Source organism: Arvicola amphibius, chromosome 10 (genome assembly GCF_903992535.2).
Source record: "Arvicola amphibius chromosome 10, mArvAmp1.2, whole genome shotgun sequence".
Taxonomy (NCBI): domain Eukaryota; kingdom Metazoa; phylum Chordata; class Mammalia; order Rodentia; family Cricetidae; genus Arvicola; species Arvicola amphibius.
Genome location: NC_052056.1, coordinates 101,733,702 through 101,753,260, shown reverse-complemented (window position 1 = coordinate 101,753,260; position 19,559 = coordinate 101,733,702). Strand labels below are relative to the sequence as shown.

Sequence of the window (19,559 nt, the reverse complement as noted above, 5' to 3'; positions counted from 1 at the left end):
GCTGGTGGGAATGCAAGCTGGTACAACCCCTTTGGATGTTAGTGTGGCGATTTCTCAGAAAATTAGGAAACAACCCTCCTCAAGACCCAGTAATATCCAAAGGATGCTCAATCGTGCCACAAGGACATGTGCTCAACTATGTTCATAGCAGCTTTGTTTGTCATAGCCAGAACCTGGAAACAACCTAAATGCCCCTCGACGGAAGAATGGATAAGGAAAATGTGGTACATTTACACAATGGAGTACTACACAGCAGAAAAAAATGACAGCTTGAATTTTGCAGGAAAATGGATAGAGCTAGAAAACATTATTTTGAGTGAGGTAACCCAGACACAGAAAGACAATTATCACATGTACTCACTCATAGGTAGTTTTTAAACATAAAGCAAAGAAAGCCAGCCTACAAACCACAATCCCAGAGAATTTAGACAACAATGTAGACACTAAGAGATACATGGATCTAATCTACATGGGAAGTACAAAGTATAAAAAGACAAGATCTCCTGAGTAAATTGGGAGCATGGGGACCTTGGGGGAGGATTGAAAGGGGGAGGGGAGAGGCAGGGAGGGGAGCAGAGAAAAATGTAGAGCTCAATAAATATCAATAAAAATTTATTAAAAAAAACAACTAGGGGAGGGGATATGCAGATGGTCAGCTCAAACCTCCTGGGGGAGGAAACACTCCCCACCCCACCCTGATTCCCAGGCAGGAAACAACTTGTTAAGGTAACAAGCAAACAGGGAGAAGCCACTGGGGCTGCCATGGCTCAGAATGCTTCTTGAAGATGGAGGAGGAAGGGCCTGGGGCTACTGGAGGGAGAAGAACCCAAAGAGACACGGGCCTGTCACCCCCCTCCCCGCTCCTGAAGATGGTCCTGCTGGAGCTGGCACAGTTGCCATCTGTCTATCCTAACCAACTCAAGGTTCCAGGTGTGGACTGGGTTGGCAGTTCTGGACCTGCTGGAATCAGGAGGGGTCTTCCCCACTAACTGGTTAATTAAGTGCTAATTAGACCAAATTTGTACCCCTGTCCGGGGAGGTAACACCAACGCTTCAGAGGACATTGGGGATGTCGGCTAGGAACCCCTTTCCTCTTCCATCCGTGCAGCCTCAGTGACAGTCACAACCGTGGCGCACGGACACGCGCACCGCACTGGGCGATGCGTTGCAGCAGCGTGAGCTGCGCGCCCAGCACCGGCGAGCTCTGGGACGCAAGCAGGGCCAAGCATCCCGTCCCCATCCCCACCCACACCTCCCCGGGGGGCCCTGGTGAGTGACCGGGCCGGCAAGGGTTAAGCTCACAGAGCTGGCGGCGCGGGCTAGAGCGGCGGCGACCGTGGCGAAGGCGAAGGCAGCGGCCACGGTGGTAGTGGTGGGGACCGGGGCGAGGGGGCGCGGCAGGCAGCAGGGGCGGGGGACAGGATGCGGATGCCGAGGGGACTTCCTGTGTCGGCCCCCCATCGCCCCCGCCCCGGCCCGGCCGTTTCCCGCAGGGACGCACAGCACCGGAGGGCGGGCGAGCGACCCGAGACCTGGCCCGGCCGGGGCCCGCCCCCTGCCCTCCGCCCCTGGGCACCTGTGGCCAGTGAACGCCCAGGACCCTTGTCACCCGGTTCCCACTGAGGCAACCTAGGGCTCCAGCTTGGGCCCTGCTGCGCGCTATGGTCATCCGGACCAACCCTGATCCCTGTTCAGGATTTGGAGCCCTGCCTCCCTTCCCTGTTCCTACGTGAGAGTCTCCACCAACTTCTCCCTGGCAACTCCACTCTGCACCTTGTCTTGGCCCAGGGCGACCTCAGCAGCTCTGACAGCGAAGACCCCGCGGAGTGCCTGCCAAGGGTTCCTCGGTGGGAGGTCAGAACCTCCCTGGCTCATTCTAGATGGAGGTATGGAGGCACCTCCGGAAGGAGCTGGCTGAAGAGCTGTGGCCTTCACCTTATAGCCACTGGTGACCACACCTCCCCTAGCGCAGAGGCTGCAGCCGGCGGGAAATGCTCTTCCAGGTGAGGCCTGGCAACCTTGCTGGGCACAGGGGCGTTTCTCTACCCAGGGCTCCTAAGCCAGAGGGAGATGGAGTCCGCTGGCATGGGGGAGTGGGGACGCCTGAATGTGGAGACCACTTCTTCAGAGTGGACTCAGGACAGAGCACAGGCCTGCAGAAGGCCCCAGCCGTGGATGACAGTGCTCTGGACTCCTACCTTAGTAGGGACCTGGGATGACACCTGATATTATTGGCCTTTGAAGCCTGGGGGATGGAAGGGGCCACGGGACTGTGCCATGGGTACCCTCAGGCGTGCCTCAAGCATCCCAGCCTTGGGAGAGGCTGTTTCCCAGTTATAGTTCCCAGTGGGGGCAGGGAGGTTGCTGGTCAGCTGAGATGGATCACTGTGTATATCCAGCAAATAACAGCTCTGGCTCTTGTGTAGGAATGGGCTTCGGGCATCACCATCTCCCTCCTGAACAGCTTCCTTTCTTGCTCTCAGCACAGCCTGTTCCCAAGGACCCTGGTGAGACCGCCAGGATGGAGCTGGGCCCCACAACAGAGACCTTTGTGTTGCAGCTGCAATGTCTTGAGGATGGGGGTCCAGGGCCTGACACCCTCTCAGGTGAGGGTTGGGGGGTGGAGACAATGGGGACCCCAGCAAGGATTCTGTAGTTGAGTTGCAAGCTGGCACAGCCCAGGCCACAGCAGAGGGAGCCCTGTGTGGCCAACAGTGCACTCACTCATACCTGCTAACCTCTCTACCCTGGAACTCAACTTGGGACCTGTTGAGGTGTCTGTCAGGCCAAGGTCTTGCAGGAGACAGATTCGGTAGCCTCAGTCCTGACCCCCACACCTGGGCTAGCTTTAACCTGCTTTTCCCACCTGGGCTGGCTTTAACCTGCTTTTCCCAGGTGGCCTCCACTCTCTCCCATGGAGCTGGAGGGATTTTCCGTCTCTGATGCCTCAGACATGGGGTGCATGGCTTCTTGTCTGTAGTGACCTCGACCCTGGGTCCCATTTCCTCAACATCTGTCCCATCCCTTTCCTTCCATGTGCCACACAGGGGCGCCCCTGGTGTTATGGGACTGCCCAGGGCTGTCCCTGAGCCCCACGCAGGGGGAGCCTTCAAGGGTGGACAAGAGTTAGTGCTCACGTTCTGTGGTGAGTGACAGCGTGGGGCAGCTTTAAGGGAGTTAAGAGAGAACCAGGGTGGGTTTGATGATGGTGACATAGAACTGGAATCCCAGAACCTGGGGGGCTCAGGCAAGAGGGTCACAGTTTGACAGCCAGGGCTGGGCATTGAGTTCCAGACTAGGACTGTACAATGAGACTCTATCAGAGAGACAGAAGCGGGGTGGAGAGAATGAACAAGAGAGACTGTCAGGAAATTGGGGAGAATAAAATGATAAAATGGGGATATATATGAATTGAACAAAGGCTCTTTCCGACTGTGAACTTAACTCTAGCAGGCATACACTTCAGGTGACATCTAACTACATGGTCAATAAAATGCTTCCATGGAAACTGCTGTCCCAGGAATGCAGAGGGACCACGTGACCAAGCTAGCCCTGTGGAGATTCGCCCAGAGGTGAGGTCTGTCCCTGCGGAGGAGGCAGAATTGAACTCGCTGTGGAGACAGGTTCCCATGGCCGTCTTCATCCACCACCTAACATCCCAGCTGTTCTGTAGAAGTCTGTCTGAAACATACACCAAGGTACTGGGGAGGAAAAAGAGCAGGTAAAGTCCTCGCCCGGCAAACTTCAGGATTAGAATTCAATCCCCAGAAACCATGCATAGTAGCGCATGTCTGTAATCCCAGCATTCCTATGGTGAAATGGGAGGCGGAGGCAGGAGAATCCCTTGGTGTCTCCAGGGCCAGTTAGCCTGGCTGGCCTGTGCAGTGGCAGATGAGAGACCCTGCCTCAAAGTGGAGGGTGAGGTTCAACACCCAAAGTTGTCCTCTGACCTCCACAGGTGTGTTGTGGCACATATGCACACACATGAACACATGCACATACACACAAGACACTCAACGAAGGTGGTTGGAAAGAATTTTTTTCCCTAAAAGATAATTACTACACAATTTTTTTAGTATGTGGTATGTGTGTATGTGGTGTGTATGTGTGCATATATGTGTTTGGGAGCTCATGTGTGTGGTGTGCATTGATATGTGTGCTCCTGCATTTGGAGGCCACAGGTTGATGTCATGAATCATCCTTGATTGTTCTTCCACCTTAGTCAATGGGCAGGGTTTCTCCATCAGACCCAGCACTTGCCCACACAGCTACTCCTGCCACTCCCTCCAGGGATCCCCTCTCTCCACCCTCTGAGGCTGGAGTTACAGGTGGACTGCGTGCCTGGTTTTTCAGTCCGATTCTGAACCACGAACTCCCTACCTGACCCAGGAAATCCTTCCGCACTTCCTAGAAATGGCTTGCTGTATCTTTACAGAAATGCCCACTATTCATAGACAAGGCATATTTCACTTATTTAAAGTGTGACCATCACTGGACCGTGGTGGCGCACGCCTTTAATCCTAGCACTTAGGAGGCAAAGGCAGGCAGATCTCTGTGAGTTCGAGGCCAGCCTGGCCTACAGAGCTAGTTCCAGGACAGCCAAGGCTACACAAAGAAACCCTGTCTCGAAAAACCAAAATAACAAATGAATGAATGAATGAACGAACAAATGAGTGAATGAATGAATAAAGTGTGACCATAAATGGAGTCAGAATTCACCTACTGCAAAATCTGGTTTATCCTGCTTAGGAAGGAAGTCAGTACTAGAGACCTCTTTGGGAATGGTGCCAGGAGCCCAAAGCTCTGCTTGGTATCAATGCATGAGGCTTGCATGAGGGAGGCTCAGAGGGAGTCTGAATGAGGTGACCCGTGAAACTCTGAAAATGTCTGTCCTGTCATCATTGCCACTCAATCCCTCGTTTTTGGGTCCCTGCTAAGAGCCCGTTAGCGGATCCTGAATACATTCTTTTGGGGGTTTGTTGTGCAGGTTAGCTGTCCATCGATCCTTCTCTCCTGGTTTCCTGCCATTTCCACTACAGGTGGCAGTGGTGGGAGCGAGAACCAGGAGGAGGAAGAGGCTCAGGAGGTGAGCAGCAGCCCGCAGCCGCCAGCACTCGCAGCCCCAGTAGGGGCCAGTAACAGCATTGGGGCAGTGCAGCCGGGACAACAGGACTTGCATCTGCAGCAGTTAGAGCAGCAGCAAGAGCTGGAACAGCAGCTGCAGCACAAGCAGTTACAAGAGCAGCAACCCCAGCATCAACTGTTAGGACCTCAACCAGAATTGCGGCGGCAGCAAGATGGGCAGCAGTAGCTGTCTCAGTAAAAGCTACAGGAAAACCTCCAGTCCAAGCATCATCAGGAACCAAAACCACAGCTGCAGCTGGTGCAGCAGCAGCAGCAGCAGTGAATGACTATGAAGCCCCAAGGCCAAAAGCAACAGCTGTTGCTACAGCAGCAAGAACGGCTGCAGCAGCAGCAGCAAGTACAAGAACAACTTATGCAGCAGCATGAGCAAGAGCTATTGCAGCAGCAAGTAGAAGAACAGGCTTTGCTGCAGCAGCAGCCTTTACAGCAGCCAATGCAAGAGCAACAACAGTCACAGCAGCAGCTTCTCCAACAGCAGCAACTACTGCAACAACATGAACAATTGCTGCTGCAGCAGTTGCAAGAACAAGCATTGCAACAGCAATTACAAGGGCAACAGCTGTTGCAGCAGCATCAACAGGAGCAGTTACAGCAGCAGCTGCTGCTCCAACAACAGGAACTGTTGCAACAGCAGGGACAATTGCAACAGCAACAGTTGCAGCAGCAGATACTGTTGCTGCAGCCACAGGGACATATAGAGCAGCTGTTGCTGCAGCAGCAGGCACAGTTGCAGCAACAGCTGTTGCAGCAGCAGCAGGTCCAGATACAGCACCAACTATTGCTGCAGCAAGAACAGTTGCAGCAGCAACAGTTGTTGCAACAGCAGCAGCTGCAGCCTCCTCCACTGGAGCCAGAGGAGGAAGAAGATGTGGAACTGGAGATTATGCCACTGGGCATAAGGTCAGAACAGGAGCTGGAGCAGCAGCAGCAGGAGTTGGAGAGGCTGCAAGAACAACGACAGCTGAAGCTAAAACTGCAGGAGCAACTGCATCAGCTGGAGCAGCACCTGAAGCAGCAGTATCAGCTGGAGCAGCTGCAGCAGCTGGAGCAACAGGAGGTACACTTGGAGCTGGCCCCGGTGGAAGTGAGTGCCCAGCATCAGGAGCTGCAGCTGCAGCTGACCGCTGTGCAGCCCGAGCTGCAGCTGGAGCTGGTTCCCACTCCCGGAGGTGGCATAGCATCAGCTCCAGTCTCCTACGTGGTGGCCCCTCCAGGCTATGTGGTGCTGCAAGAGCTCATGGTACTGCCCACTGTGGCCACATCCACTATGGTGACCATCGCGGGCCCCACAGGGAGTGAGGCTCTGACGCCCACAAAACAGCGCAAGAAGAGGCGAGGCAGGGACAGGCCGACCATCTGCGGGGAGTGTGGCAGAGGTTTCAGCCGCAGCACCGACTTAGTGCGACACCAGGCCACGCACACTGGGGAGAGGCCGCATCTCTGCAGCGAGTGCGGCAAGGGCTTTTCGCAACATTCTAACCTGGTGATCCACCAGCGCATCCACACCGGCGAGAAGCCCTACGCCTGCACCTACTGCTCCAAGTGCTTCTGCGAGAGCTCGGCGCTTGTGCAGCATCAGCGCACCCATACCGGCGAGCGGCCTTACGTCTGCGGCGACTGCGGCAAGTGCTTCAGCGTCTCCTCCAACCTGCTGCGCCACCGCCGTACCCACTCGGTTGAGCGGCTCCACGCGTGCGAGGACTGCGGCGAGCGCTTCCGGCACAAGGTGCAGATCCGCAAACACGAGCGACTGCAGCACGGATTAGGCCGTTCCAGAGGTCTGGGCCTGCAGCGCTCCTCCAGGCAAGCGCCCTCAGGAGTCTCCACAAGGGCCAAAAAGGCTTCTGCATCTGGGAAGCCCTGAGTGGCGTGAGAGCCACCCACACCTCGACCCTAGGTCATGATCTTAACCCCGGTTTGAGGTCTTTCTGGGTATCCTGATTTATCCTTAGGAAAGAAAGACGTCCACCTTTCCCCAGACCTACGCCCACAATGCACCAAGTCCACTGATTCAGTCTTCCTTCCCTCTAAACCATGCACAAGAGAACATCTCCATGTGGGTGAGAGAGACTACTAAGACTACTACCCGATTCCGCTCCACGCCTCCCATCGCCTTCCTGGGAAAACTGGACTGAGAACTTGCCTGATGGCAAACAACTCTGCGGGGGGGGGGGGGGGAGGGTTGATACGCCCAGACACCAACCAGCCAATGAAACGCGCGGTGTGTGTGGGAGCTGGAGAATGAATGGATCATTCCAAATTCTCAAGGAGGAAGTGAAAAGGGGGCAGATGGTGTAGCTCAGCCGGCAGAGTGCTTGCCTAGCATCACTGAAACATATAAACATGTGCGTTGTCACATGTGATCCTAGCACTTGGGAGGTAGAGGCCCGAGGATCAGATGTTCAAGGTAATCTTCGGCCACATAGTGAGTTGGATAGCCTGGGTTACCTGAAACCCTGCCTCAAAAAGAGAAAAAGAGGGAGAAAAAAAAAGGAAAGGAATGGGAAGGAAAGGAAACTGGCTTGCACAATGCAGTGAACTTGGTCCAGGCAACAAATTGTCGTGACATAAACCTTGAAAATACTTGTTGGAATGAAAGGCCGAAGGGTGAACGTAGTTCTGGTGCAAATTCCTGTGTTCATAGACACAGGGTCACAGTGGCCATGGGGGCAATGTGCAAATAAAAGTCAGGAAGTTCTGCTCTGCGTGGAAGGTCAAACCTTCCTTCCTCAGGAGCCCAGCCTACAGGCATTAGAAGCAGGTTCTGGGCCTCTGTTACAATGCTCCCAAGCCATCTGTACCTCCTTACTGTTCCCCGGTGTAAGAGCCTGTGTCCAAAGCAGAGATTTCCAGGAAGGAAGGGGCCTGGGAAGAACTTCTGGGTAGTCCCCATTTAGCCTAAGCTGTTTAGGTGGTGCGCATATGACCCAGGGACCACAGTCTCCGGGCTGGGCTATGGGGTAGGGCTGGTTAGAGGTGACCTTACCTCCTGGATGAAATGTGAGATGAATGCTGGGGACAAGGACTGGAGGTGTCAGAAAGGCTGTAAACCATGTTTACCAAATCATATAGGGCAAGGGACTTTCTGCTCAGAACAGTCGTCTGGGAAGGTGTGCCAGGTGGAGGGGGCCCTCCCCAAACACCCCCCCAAGCCACTTCCTACCCCACTTGACCTGCTGGCCCACTGTGGCAGCTTGGTCCCTGCCATTTTGCTGCCCTCCCTGCTTCTCCTTTATTAACACAATCTGGCAAACTGTGTACCTGTGTTGGCAAGTGAGAAACAGAACATGGAAAATAAAGAGAAAAAATCCCGTGTGTCCTGCTTGTGATTTGAGCTTTGCATTTTGCATCTTGCCTGTAACTTGTTCATTTAAAACAGAGTCTTGTGGGGGCTCAGAGGTTAAGAGCACTGGCTGCTCTTCGGAGGTCCTGAGTTCAATTCCCAGCAACCACATGGTGACTCACAACCATCTGTACTGAGATCTGGCGCCCTCCTCTGGCGTGCGGGCATACATCAAGGCAGAATGTTGTATACATAATAAATAAACCTTTAAAAAAAAAGTAGCCCAGACCGGTCTCAAATTCCCTCTATTAGCAGAGGATGGCCTCGAACTAACTTCTGATTCTCCTCCCAAGGGCTGGTCTTACAGGCATGCACCCCTGTACTCAGTATATGCGGTGCTGGGAATCGAACCCAAGGTATTGTGTACACTAGGCAAGCACTCAACCAGCTGAGCTATACCCACAGCCCCAAGCTATGGATTCTCTTTTTGTGAGATTTTTCTTTTAGTGTAACCCAAGTCATCCTTGACCTTGCAGTAATTCTCCTGCCTCAGCCTCTTGAGCATGTGCCACCACACGCTGAGATTAGAACAAACCTGTGTGTGTGCACATGTTTGCCTGAGGATGCGTGTGCCACAGTGCACAGAGGACTTTGTGGGACTGATTCCCTCCTCCCTCCTTTATATGGATTCAGGGGCTTGAATTCAGGAAGCCTGGCTTGTGTGACAAGCTTCTTTACCCACTGAGCTGTATCACCAGCCCTGACTACCTTATTTATTTGAGACAAGGTCTCTCACTGAACACTGAGTACACTCATTGGCTAGACGAACTGACTAGTGAGCCCTGGGAACCCACGTATCTCTGCATAGCCCACAGCTATTCCACTATAGGCCTCAGGGCTCATGGAGAGAGGGTGAGCTAGATTTAGGGACCTCCAGCTACTTGGCTCAGCAGAAGCTCTGCCTAAGCCCTCCATTGGCAGCCTGTTTGTTTGTTTGTTTAGTTAGTTAATTAGTTGGTTAATGAATTAATTAATTTGGTTAGTTAGTTGATTAGTTAGTATGTGCCACAGCCTGTGTGTGGAGGTCAGTTTTCTCCTTCTACCAACCAAGTGAACCCAGAGATCACACTTAGGTTGTTAGGCTTATCCTGTCAGTCCCTACCTTTGGTTTTAGCTGAAAGTTTTAGAAATGAGTAATTCTTTAACTTGAATGACCCGAGGCTACCCCGATTTATATGCCTTTACCCATCACATGTGTTCAGATCCTATTTTTCCCCTTGATGCTGGCAGCAGAAGAGACCTGTCCAAGACACACTTGTTGGAGAAAACAAAAGTCAATGGCAGAGACCAGAGAATTTTTTTTTTAAAGGAATTTTTCCAGGTGTGGTGGCATACACTTGTAATCCCAGCGTTTGGGAAGCAGATGCAGGAGGACAGTGAGTTCAAGGCTAACCTGGGCTACATAGCAAGCTCTTGTCTCATATAAGAAAAGGAGGGAGGAAGCCAGCGAGACAAGGTAGTTCACGCCTGTAATCCCAGCACTTGGGATGCTGAAGGGGGATCCAGAGTTGGAGGCTAGCCTGGGCTACGTAGTGGCACTTTGTATTAAAAAGAAAAGGACAATCAGAATAGTGTAGCTAGAGGAAGACAGCCATAAAAGCAGATACAATGCTGTTTCTAAAGTACTGTTCCAGCCGGGCGGTGGTGGCGCACGCCTTTAATCCCAGCACTCGGGAGGCAGAGGCAGGCGGATCTCTGTGAGTTCGAGGCCAGCCTGGTCTACAAGAGCTAGCTCCAGGACAGGCTCCAAAGCCACAGAGAAACCCTGTCTCGAAAATCCAAAAAAATAAATAAATAAATAAATAAAAATAAAGTACTGTTCCATTACAGCAAGATCCCCAGGCTTCCTAAATGTGGTGGACGCAGCAAGGTCCCAGTTAGAGCATGCACAATGCAGTGTCTTCAGCAAAAGGCTCGACCATCTAGTTCTGGTGTACAACCAACAACAGCCGCCACAGACTTTATGGCTTGAGGGACCTCAGGGGTTTCCCTGGCCAACAGACCACAGGAAGGCAGCCCACCCCTGGCAGTAGGGTTGTCATTCAAGAACCTCAGAGCCTCTGGAAGTGGCCATTTCCACCCATGTACTTTATCTCTTGGAATTTTTTTCCTCTTTTAATTAGCCCAGCCCTGTAGGGTCGGGAGTTATGTAGAAACACCATGGCATCTGGTTGTCTCTGGTGGTTGCCAAATCTGTGAAACACTCAGAGGTTAGCATCACGTCATCCATAGAACCAAACCTTTTCCAGAGGATGCAGGCCGAGGTCGCATCCTGAACCACTGTCCCATAGCAAAGATAACCTTGGTGAGGCACTCTGGAAGTTACTGACGTCTGTTCTCAGCAAGCGTCAGGTGACCCCAGGGGTTAACAATCAAGAACGTACTGGAGTCAAACATCCGCGAGGTCTAATACGGCAAGGCCATTCCATCCATTTGGATCAGTTGCTCCCTCCACAGATCAAGGTCAGGTACAATAGTGGATAAGAGCTAACTAACCTAATTAGCTCCCTGTGATCGTTAGAGGTTCTCTCTGAGCCTGCACATTACCATATCATGGAGGTCTTCCGCGGGCCTTTCCACATTTCTCCATTCCTGATGAACTCAGTGGACTTCATTTAATCTGCTCAGACCTACACGGGGCGGCCAAAGGGGAATGTGACCCTGCTCTCCCCTGCTGTGCTCGAGGGCTCCCTCTGTCAGCTTGGGTTACCACTGTAGCTGTAGCCTCCCCGTTCACCATACCTGGCTCTTGGGGGACTTCTTGATTGGGAAACTAGCTCCATTCCTACAGGTGTAAAATGAAATCTCAGAGTTGTTTTGATTTGCATTTCTCTGATGGCTAAGGATGCTGAGCATTTCCTTAAGTGTCTTTCAGCCATTTTAGATTCCTATGCTGAGAGTTCTCTGCTTAGGTCTGTACTCCATTTTTTATTGAATTATTTGTTCTTTTGATGACCAATATCTTGAGTTCTTTGTATATTTTGGAGATAAGTCCTCTGTCATGTAGTGAGGAGTGTTCCTGCCGCCCAGCTCCAGGCCACCTGGTTAGCTTATGCCCCGAAATAACAACACACAAACTGTATTCTTTTAAACACTGCCTGGCCCATTAGTTTCAGCCTCTTATTGGATAATTCTCACATCTTTCTTTAACCCATATTTAGTAATGTGTGTAGCACCACGAGGTGGTGTCTTACTGGGAAAGATTCAGCATGTCTGACCTGGCGGCTGGCTCCATCGTGTCTGACCCAGAGAGGAGAGGCATGGCGATTGTCTAACTTCCCTTCTTCCCAGCCTTCTGTTCTGTCTACTCCACCTACCTAAGGGCTGGCCTATCAAATGGGCCAAGGCAGTTTCTTTATTAACCAATGAAATCAACACAAACAGAAGACTCTCCTACATCACTGTCTGATGTGGGGTTGGTGAAGATCTTTTACCAGTCTGTAGGCTGTCGTTTTGTCTTGTTGACTGTGTCCTTTGCTTTAGAGAAGCCTCTCAGTTTCAGGAGGTCCCATTTGTTAATTGTTTCTCTCAGTGTCTGTGCTGCTGAGGTTATATTTAGGAAGTGGTCTCCTGTGCCAATGTGTTCAAATGTACTTCCCACTTTCTCTTCTATAAGGTTCAGTGTGGTTGGCTTTCTGTTCAGGTCTTTGATCCATCTGGACTTGAGTTTTGTGCATGGTGATAGATATGGGTCTATTTTCATTCTTCTACATGTTGATATCCAGTTATGCCAGCACCATTTGTTAAATATGCTTTCTTTTTATCCATTTTATATTTTTTGCTTCTTTGTCAAAAATCAGGTTTTCATAGGTGTGTGGATTAATATCTGGGTTATTCCATTTTTTTGTATCTGTTGAGGTTTGTTTCATCACCAAGCATGTGGTCATTTTTTGAGGTTCTGAGAATAAGGTATATTCTTTTATGTTTGACTGGAATATTCTATAGATGTCTATTAAGTCCATTTGAGTCATAACATCTGTTAGTTCCCTTATTTCTCTGTTTTCTATCTGACTGACCTGTCCAGTGGTGAGAGTGGAATGTTGAAGACTCCCACTATTAGTGTATGGGGTTTAATGTGTAATTTAAGCTTTAGAAGTTTTTCTTTCATATATGAGGGTGCCCTTGTATTTGAAGCATAGATGTTCAGTATTGAGATTTCCTCTTGATAAATTTTTCCTGTGACTAATATATGTCCCTCTTTGTCTCTTTTGATTGATTTTAGTTTGAAGTCTTAGATATTAGGATAGCTGTGCTAGCTTGTTTCGTAGGTCCATTTGATAGAAATTTTTTTCCCAACCCTTTACTCTGAGGCAATGTCTGTCTTTGAGGTTGAGGTGTGTTTCTTGTATGCAGCAGAGGTTTTCGTATCCAATCTGTTAGCCTGTTGATACAAATCTTGCCACATTTGTCTTTAAGTAGCCCAGACAGACATCTTCCTCCACGTTACCATTTTACTAAGTTCCTTAGGTTGCTCCCTGTTTTACAAACTCTCTTCACAGGCTGGTCTGAGTCACTGAGGTCTGCCAAAGCTTTTCCTACTTAATGAACATCTTGCCCCATACCAGCACTAAAGCTCCACACCAGCCTCGAGGCTCCAGCTGGGTCAGCCTTTTCCTTAACTCCTCTGGGGTTCAAACACAGTTCTCTTATTCCTAGTTCCCTCAATAGCATCTGCACCTCCTGGTCTTCCAACCCCTTATATTTATGGGGACTTCAGATGGAAATAACCGAGTGTCCTAATGTCCCCGAGGGACTGACTTCCCTCGGGCTGTCTCTGGTTGTGCAGCCTTTTCTTTTTTTCTTTTTTTTCTTTTTTTTTTTTTTTGGTTTTTTGAGACAGGGTTTCTCTGCAGCTTTAGAGCCTGTCCTGGAGCTAGCTCTTGTAGACCAGGCTGGTCTCGAACTCACAGAGATCCGCCTGCCTCTGCCTCCCGAGTGCTGGGATTAAAGGCGTGCGCCACCACCGCCCGGCTGCCTTTTCTTACGAAGGGATGGGTTCACTTTTCTTGCCTCGGCAGCAGGCATACTGATCCCTTTCACCCCCATGTCCCAGAGCCTTGGAAGCCAGGTGGCGACAGGCTCCTTCATTGCTTGTTTAAATGTCTTCCCCGGTTCCAGCAGCTCAGAGTGCTGATTATTCCCTGATTACTACCCTGGACAGTGGTAATGCCCTAATCCACATAATCGATCATAGATCCCCGTTTTCTATTTCTTTTGTGATGTTCTCCTCCTCCTCACTCTCTGGATCTTCCCTGGATTCTACGTTCTTGGTTCCCTTTTTCTTCTGGCCCCCAAGCCTTAAGAAGGGACAAGTCAACACTTCCATCTCCCCCTCTCGTTTATCAATCTACCCGACAGATCAGAGGCTAACACGAAGGATTCTGCCACATTTCCCTCTCTCGCTGCAGTTACTCCTTTACAGAGCTAAGCTCCGGCTTGGCAGCTGTTCCAGATGCACAACAGATGCACAACAGTGGCCAGGCACCCTCTGCCGTTGTTGCCCATAATCCCGACTCCTGTGCACCAATCTCAAAGATTGAAAACTTTCCTCTAAACCGGTAACTGTTGTCAGGGAATCTCCATATTCACACGGCGAGCCCCACTCATCAAGTGGGCATGCCACCCTGTACCACATAGTCAGACTGCCATGCTGGGATTTCTTCCATGGGCACTCCTCATCCTGATGGCTCATCCTTAGTTGCATATCTCACTCCCCATAGCAAGAAGAACCACGCAACCCCTGTCATGAACAAAGGTACACTAATATACACCGGACAGGAAAGGACAACTCTAGTGGGATTTCCTTGGCAGATGCTGCCCCCTCAGGCTGCTTAGCAAATGTCTTGGTTGCATGGCTTGTTACCTGTAGCCAGAACCATGCATGCACTCCTACCTAACTCGTCTTCTGTAGCGTCCCTGTCCAGGCGCCAGTTATGGTGTGCGACAAAACTTTTCCTGGGGAGACACAACACAGATGTCTACTCAGACAGATATGGACTCCACCAAAGTCCAGCGTGGGGACCCTGTGAGTTTTATTGGAGCTACTTACAGGCTTATGGGTGAGGGGTTATTTAGTGGAGTAGAAATGACTCACAGACAGCTGCAGGGGAGCACGCTGCACAGCCCGCAGGCAGCTTATCAGTTTGGAGAGTGTCCTTTCCCGATCCCTTGGTCTAAACCTCTTCCAGGAAGCTCTGCTGGTTTCTGTATCTTCCAGGCAGCTGGCGACAAATGTCCACACCAGCTCAGTTTCCAGGGTTGGCACAGGGAAGTAAGAAGCCTGGCACAGGGGAGTGCTGACCCATGTCCCCAGACTGGACAGACAACTGTACTGCCCATTTGTTTGACCTGTTTGTTAGATGTATTTGTTTTTTTGTGTGTGAGCGTGTTGTTTGCATGTATGTGTGTCCACCATGAACAGGCGTGGTGCCTGCAGAAGTCAGAAGAGAGCATCGGATCACCAGGAACTGGAGCTACAAATGGTTTGAGCTGCCATGTGGGTGCTGGGAACCATATCCGACTCCCCTGCAAATGCATCAAATGCTTTTAACCACTGAGCCATCTCTCCAGCTGCTGCAATGCCAATTGGGAAAAGAAATTACAGTGCTTGCCGCGAGGATGTAGCTCAGTTGGTGGAGGATTTATCTAGCATGGAAGGAGCCTGGGGTTTGATCCCCAACACCTCATAAACTGGGTACAGCGGCACATGCTTGGGATTCTGGCCCTCAGGAAGTGGGGGCAGTTATGACAGCCTTAGCTACAGTGGATTTTCTCTGTCTGGGTCTCTGTCTGTCTCTTTTACACACACACACACACACACACACACACACACACACACACATACATTAGAGCTGGGAAATGGTTCATTGGGTAAAAACGAGTGTGAATCACTGGAACCCACATAAAAAGCCGAGATGGCTGTGCATGTACCTGTAACCTCAGAGCCATAAGGAGTGGAGACAGGAGGATTGCTGGGACTTGATGGCTACCAACTTAGCCCCAGATTCAGGGAAAGCTCTGGTCTCAAGGGGATAAGCCAGAGTGCTAGAGTAGAACAGCCAGCATCCTATTGTGGCTTCTGAGCATGGGCACACACTGTGTGTCCATAACACACACCACACATACACGCACACACACACACACACAAACATAGAATATTAAAGTGCGAAATTCACATTTAACTCAGGGAACAGAGATCTGGGGATAGAACCAGCTTAATTAGGAACACAACATGGACTATACTGTCAAGGAGCTGGGGGTGGGGCAGGTGTCAAGAGACAGAAAAAGTACTAAGAGTGGAGGATTCTGGTTAAGCAGACCAGCGACGGTACTTGTGGAGGCAGGTCAGGGTGACGAGCTAGCAATCACTTCGGGGTGGTGGGAGAGTTTCACCAGATACTGAAGATGGAGCTTCCGGATGAACTGACTGGACAAGATTCTTGCTACAACTGGATAGAGATGGCACCGAAGTACATTTTTCTGTTTTCAGGCGAGATCCCCACCACTGCCTGTTCCTTTCTGCTTCTGTGCAGAGGCCTGGAATTGGTCCAGTCCTCTCTGGTGGGCTCTCTGTCACCGTCTTCATACCCAGCAAGAAACGAGCTTTTGGCCCTCCTTTCCACCGGGCTGGCCACTCCCAGGCCCAGCTCACTTCCAGTAGGGATGTTACAATGGATTCGATTGCCTGGGCAGAGCAGCGGAGGGCAGAGGTGGACATGCTGAATAGGACTGGGGCAGGAAGCAGGGCACTATCTGAAGGGAAGATGGAGTCCCTGTTTCTCCATCAATGGACCACATGGCAGACCTGAGACACTCGGGCTCCTAAAGAGGGGTCCGGTTCTTGTTGAGCAGGTTTCATCTTCACAGCCTGTCACTTTATCCATCGAAGTCTTCTCTGTGTGTATCTGTGCTCTCACAGGTGCACTCGCGCGTGTGTGCGTATGCCCATGTGGAGACCAGGGGCTGAAGCTGGGTTCCCTTGCTCAGGCTCCACCTTAGTTTTTGAGGCAGGGTCTCTCACTGAATTTGGAGCTCACTTACTCAGCTGGACTGGCTGATCACTGAGCTCCAGCGATCCTCCTGTCTTCCTCCATTGTTTTCTCCTCCTCTTCCTCTTCTCTGCTTATTTAAGACAATAGAGTGTGCTGGTTTGTCTGGACTGGCTGCCAGCAAGCCCCGGGGAGACTTTCATCTTCACTTTCCCGTGCTAGAATTCCATGCATGTGCCACCGTGCCTGTCTGTGGGTGCTGAGGAGCTGAACTCAGATCTGTTTGCTTGCATGGCAGGGATTGTCCACTTGGCCCCTGTACCACCTCAACGGCTTTTAGGTGCCTTCTTGCTGCTCCCCAGGAGTGCCACATCACACCTCCATGACCTTTCTGCTGCCCACCCTGCTAAGGCTCCCTGAATCACCCTGAACTCCCACCTGGGGCTCTCACCCAGGGCCTACTGTGTCCTGTTCTCTGGTCTGTCAGGCTAGGGGAAGCACTACCTGTGTCAGAGAGGCACAGTGACCCACCTGACTCTGCTGTCTCAGCACTTTGCATGGGACTGTGTGTGTGTGTGTGTGTGTGTGTGTCCAGTCACAGCTTTTGGGTTAACCTGGTTCTCAGGGGTTGGGCTGTGTGCCCTTCACTGCTTTGTGACACCCCCCACCAACACCTTATGTCTGCTGGTGACACTGTGCAGCAGTTTGAACCCAGGATGGAGGGACAGCTGTTCTCCAGTGGAGGTATCTCCCCCCCCCCGCTATAGTGTTTATTTACCTTATTTTGGTTGTTTTGGGGTCTTTTTTGTTATTTTTTTTCAGAGCTGAAGACAGAACCCAGGGCCTTGGGCTTGCTATGCAAGCACTCTACCACCAAGCCAAATCCCCAAGCCCTAGAGTTTATTTTTGTGAGTGTGTGCATACGTGTTCATGTGTTTGCATGTTCCTCATGTTCCTGTGGAGGTTGGAGGGAAACCTTGGGTGTCTTTCCTCAGGAGCCATCATTTTATTTAATTTTAAAAATTTAAAAGGTTTTAATATCTTTAATTGTGTGTGTGTGTGTGTGTGTGTGTGTGTGTGTGAGTGCAGTGCTCACAGAGGTCAGCAGTGTGCGTTCCCGTGGGGCTGGAGTTATAGGTGGTTGTGAGCCATTTGATGTGGGTGCTGGGAGTGAACTCGGGTCTTTTGGAAGGACAGTACAGTCCTTAATCCCTGACCCATCTCTCCAGTCCCCACTTTATTTTTTGAGTCAGAGTCTCTTACTGGGGCCTGGGTATCACCCAGCGAGCCCCAAGGATCCTCCTATCCCTGCTTCTCCGGCACGAGGAGTACATGCATGCATCACCAGGCCCGGCTTCTATGTGGGTGTTCAGGATGAGACCCAGGCCTCTCTGCTGGTGTGGCAAGCCCTTACCAGGGAGCCATCTCCCCAGCCCCACATCTGTTTTTCTTGCTTCTGTTCTCTTGGGGTGCACAGGCCTGGGCAAGTCTAGTCCACGGCAGGTTGCCAATTCCCTCTCTCCGCTACCTCAGTATGCACAATATGGGCAGGCTCAACCGCCCTTCCTCTTCCTCCGAAACCCCATCACTGGCTTTCATCTCCCATGGAGTGAGACGTGCTCCTGGCCCCTTCCTTGGGTTCTAGTCTGGCAGGGGATAGGCAAACCTTGGGCATATTGACATTCATCTCACGTCAAAAGTGACAGTGGACAGGTAGGTGGGAGCATACCCGGAATCCCAGCAGTGGGAGTGGGAGGCTCTCGAAGTCAAGGCTAGCCTGGGCTATGTAGTGAGACTATCTTCTCTGGCAGGAAGATCTCGAGGTCAAGGCTAGCCTGGGCTACGTGGCGAGGCTATCTGCTCTGGCTACTTTTCCTGATGCTGTGGTAAGTCACTCTCACCAAGGCATCTTAGAAGGAGAGGGTTTATTCTGGCTGACAGGTCACCATCCATTGCCAATGGAAGAAGCTCAAGGCAGGAACCGAAGTAGGAACCGTGGAGGGATACTGCTTACTGGCTTGCTCAGCTACTTTTCCTACACAGTTCAGGCCCATCTGCCTAGGGGTGGCACCACCCACGGTGGGCTGAGCCTTCCCACACCAACTGGCAATCAAGAAAATGCAGAGACATGCCCACAGGCAAACCTGACGGAGGCAATTCCTCAACTGAGAGTTCTTCTTCCAGGTGCCTCAACTTGATGAGCACCGTGACTAGCCATCATGCCAAGTCAAGAGTCATTCAAATAAACAAAACAACAAAAAAAGTGGTATCAGCGTGTGCGCACACACTCCCCTGACAGTCTGAGGTAGCAAGGATCCTTCACCAGGGTCTGTGCCAGGCTGTTCGAACTTCCAGTCTCCAAACTGTGAGCTAAATACACCTGTTTTCTTTATCCCCTTCTCCAAAATAGTGACTTCAAATACCACTCTAATTCCAACCACCCACTATAGGGAATACTGATGTCTTATCTGTTTTGTTTTGATTTTGAAGGAGCTAGGCATGGAATCTGAGGCCTTGGGCAGCCCCGATTCCTCACCAGTCGTTTCTAGGCAGGGGCTCTACCACCGAGCCACACCCCAACCCCTCACTGGGGGATTCTAGGCAGGGACTCTACCACTGAGCCACACCCCAGCCCCTCACTGGGGGATTCTAGGCAGGAGCTCTACCACTGAGCCACACCCCAGCCCCTCACTGGGGGATTCTAGGCAGGTTCAGTACTGGTAAGTTACCTCCCAGCTTTTAATATGTTTGGAGCTAGGTCTTCCTAGTCGCTCAGGCTGGCCTTGAATTCCCTCTGTAGTTTTGAATTCATGATCCTACAGAGTAGCTGGGGCTTCAGGCTTGCACCTCCATGTTGGCCTGCATGATTTTTATAATCATGGCCCCCATTTTAAGATCTGTTTCCGCTTTGTGCCCTGCCCACTTGACAACAGGGCCCGAGAACATGGGGATTGAGAAAAGCATGGCACATGGTGGGGGTATACACACCCATCACCTGCAAGGAGGAAGGTGATTTGCTAGGTTATCAGTCTGTGTAAAAAACCAGGGCATGTAAGAGTGTCATCATGGAAATAGCTCACGTG

At 51.2% G+C, this 19,559-nt stretch overlaps 1 protein-coding gene across 1 annotated transcript; it reads left to right on the top strand.

Annotated features, from left to right (window-relative positions):
* Nucleotides 1–1,991: 1,991 nt before the first annotated feature.
* Nucleotides 1,992–7,009, top strand: Znf853 (zinc finger protein 853). The gene is given in 3 exon segments (XM_038344492.1): nucleotides 1,992–2,003; nucleotides 2,489–2,606; nucleotides 5,040–7,009. Coding segments are annotated over 3 exon segments (2,100 nt in total).
* The last annotated feature ends 12,550 nt before the right edge of the window (nucleotides 7,010–19,559 follow it).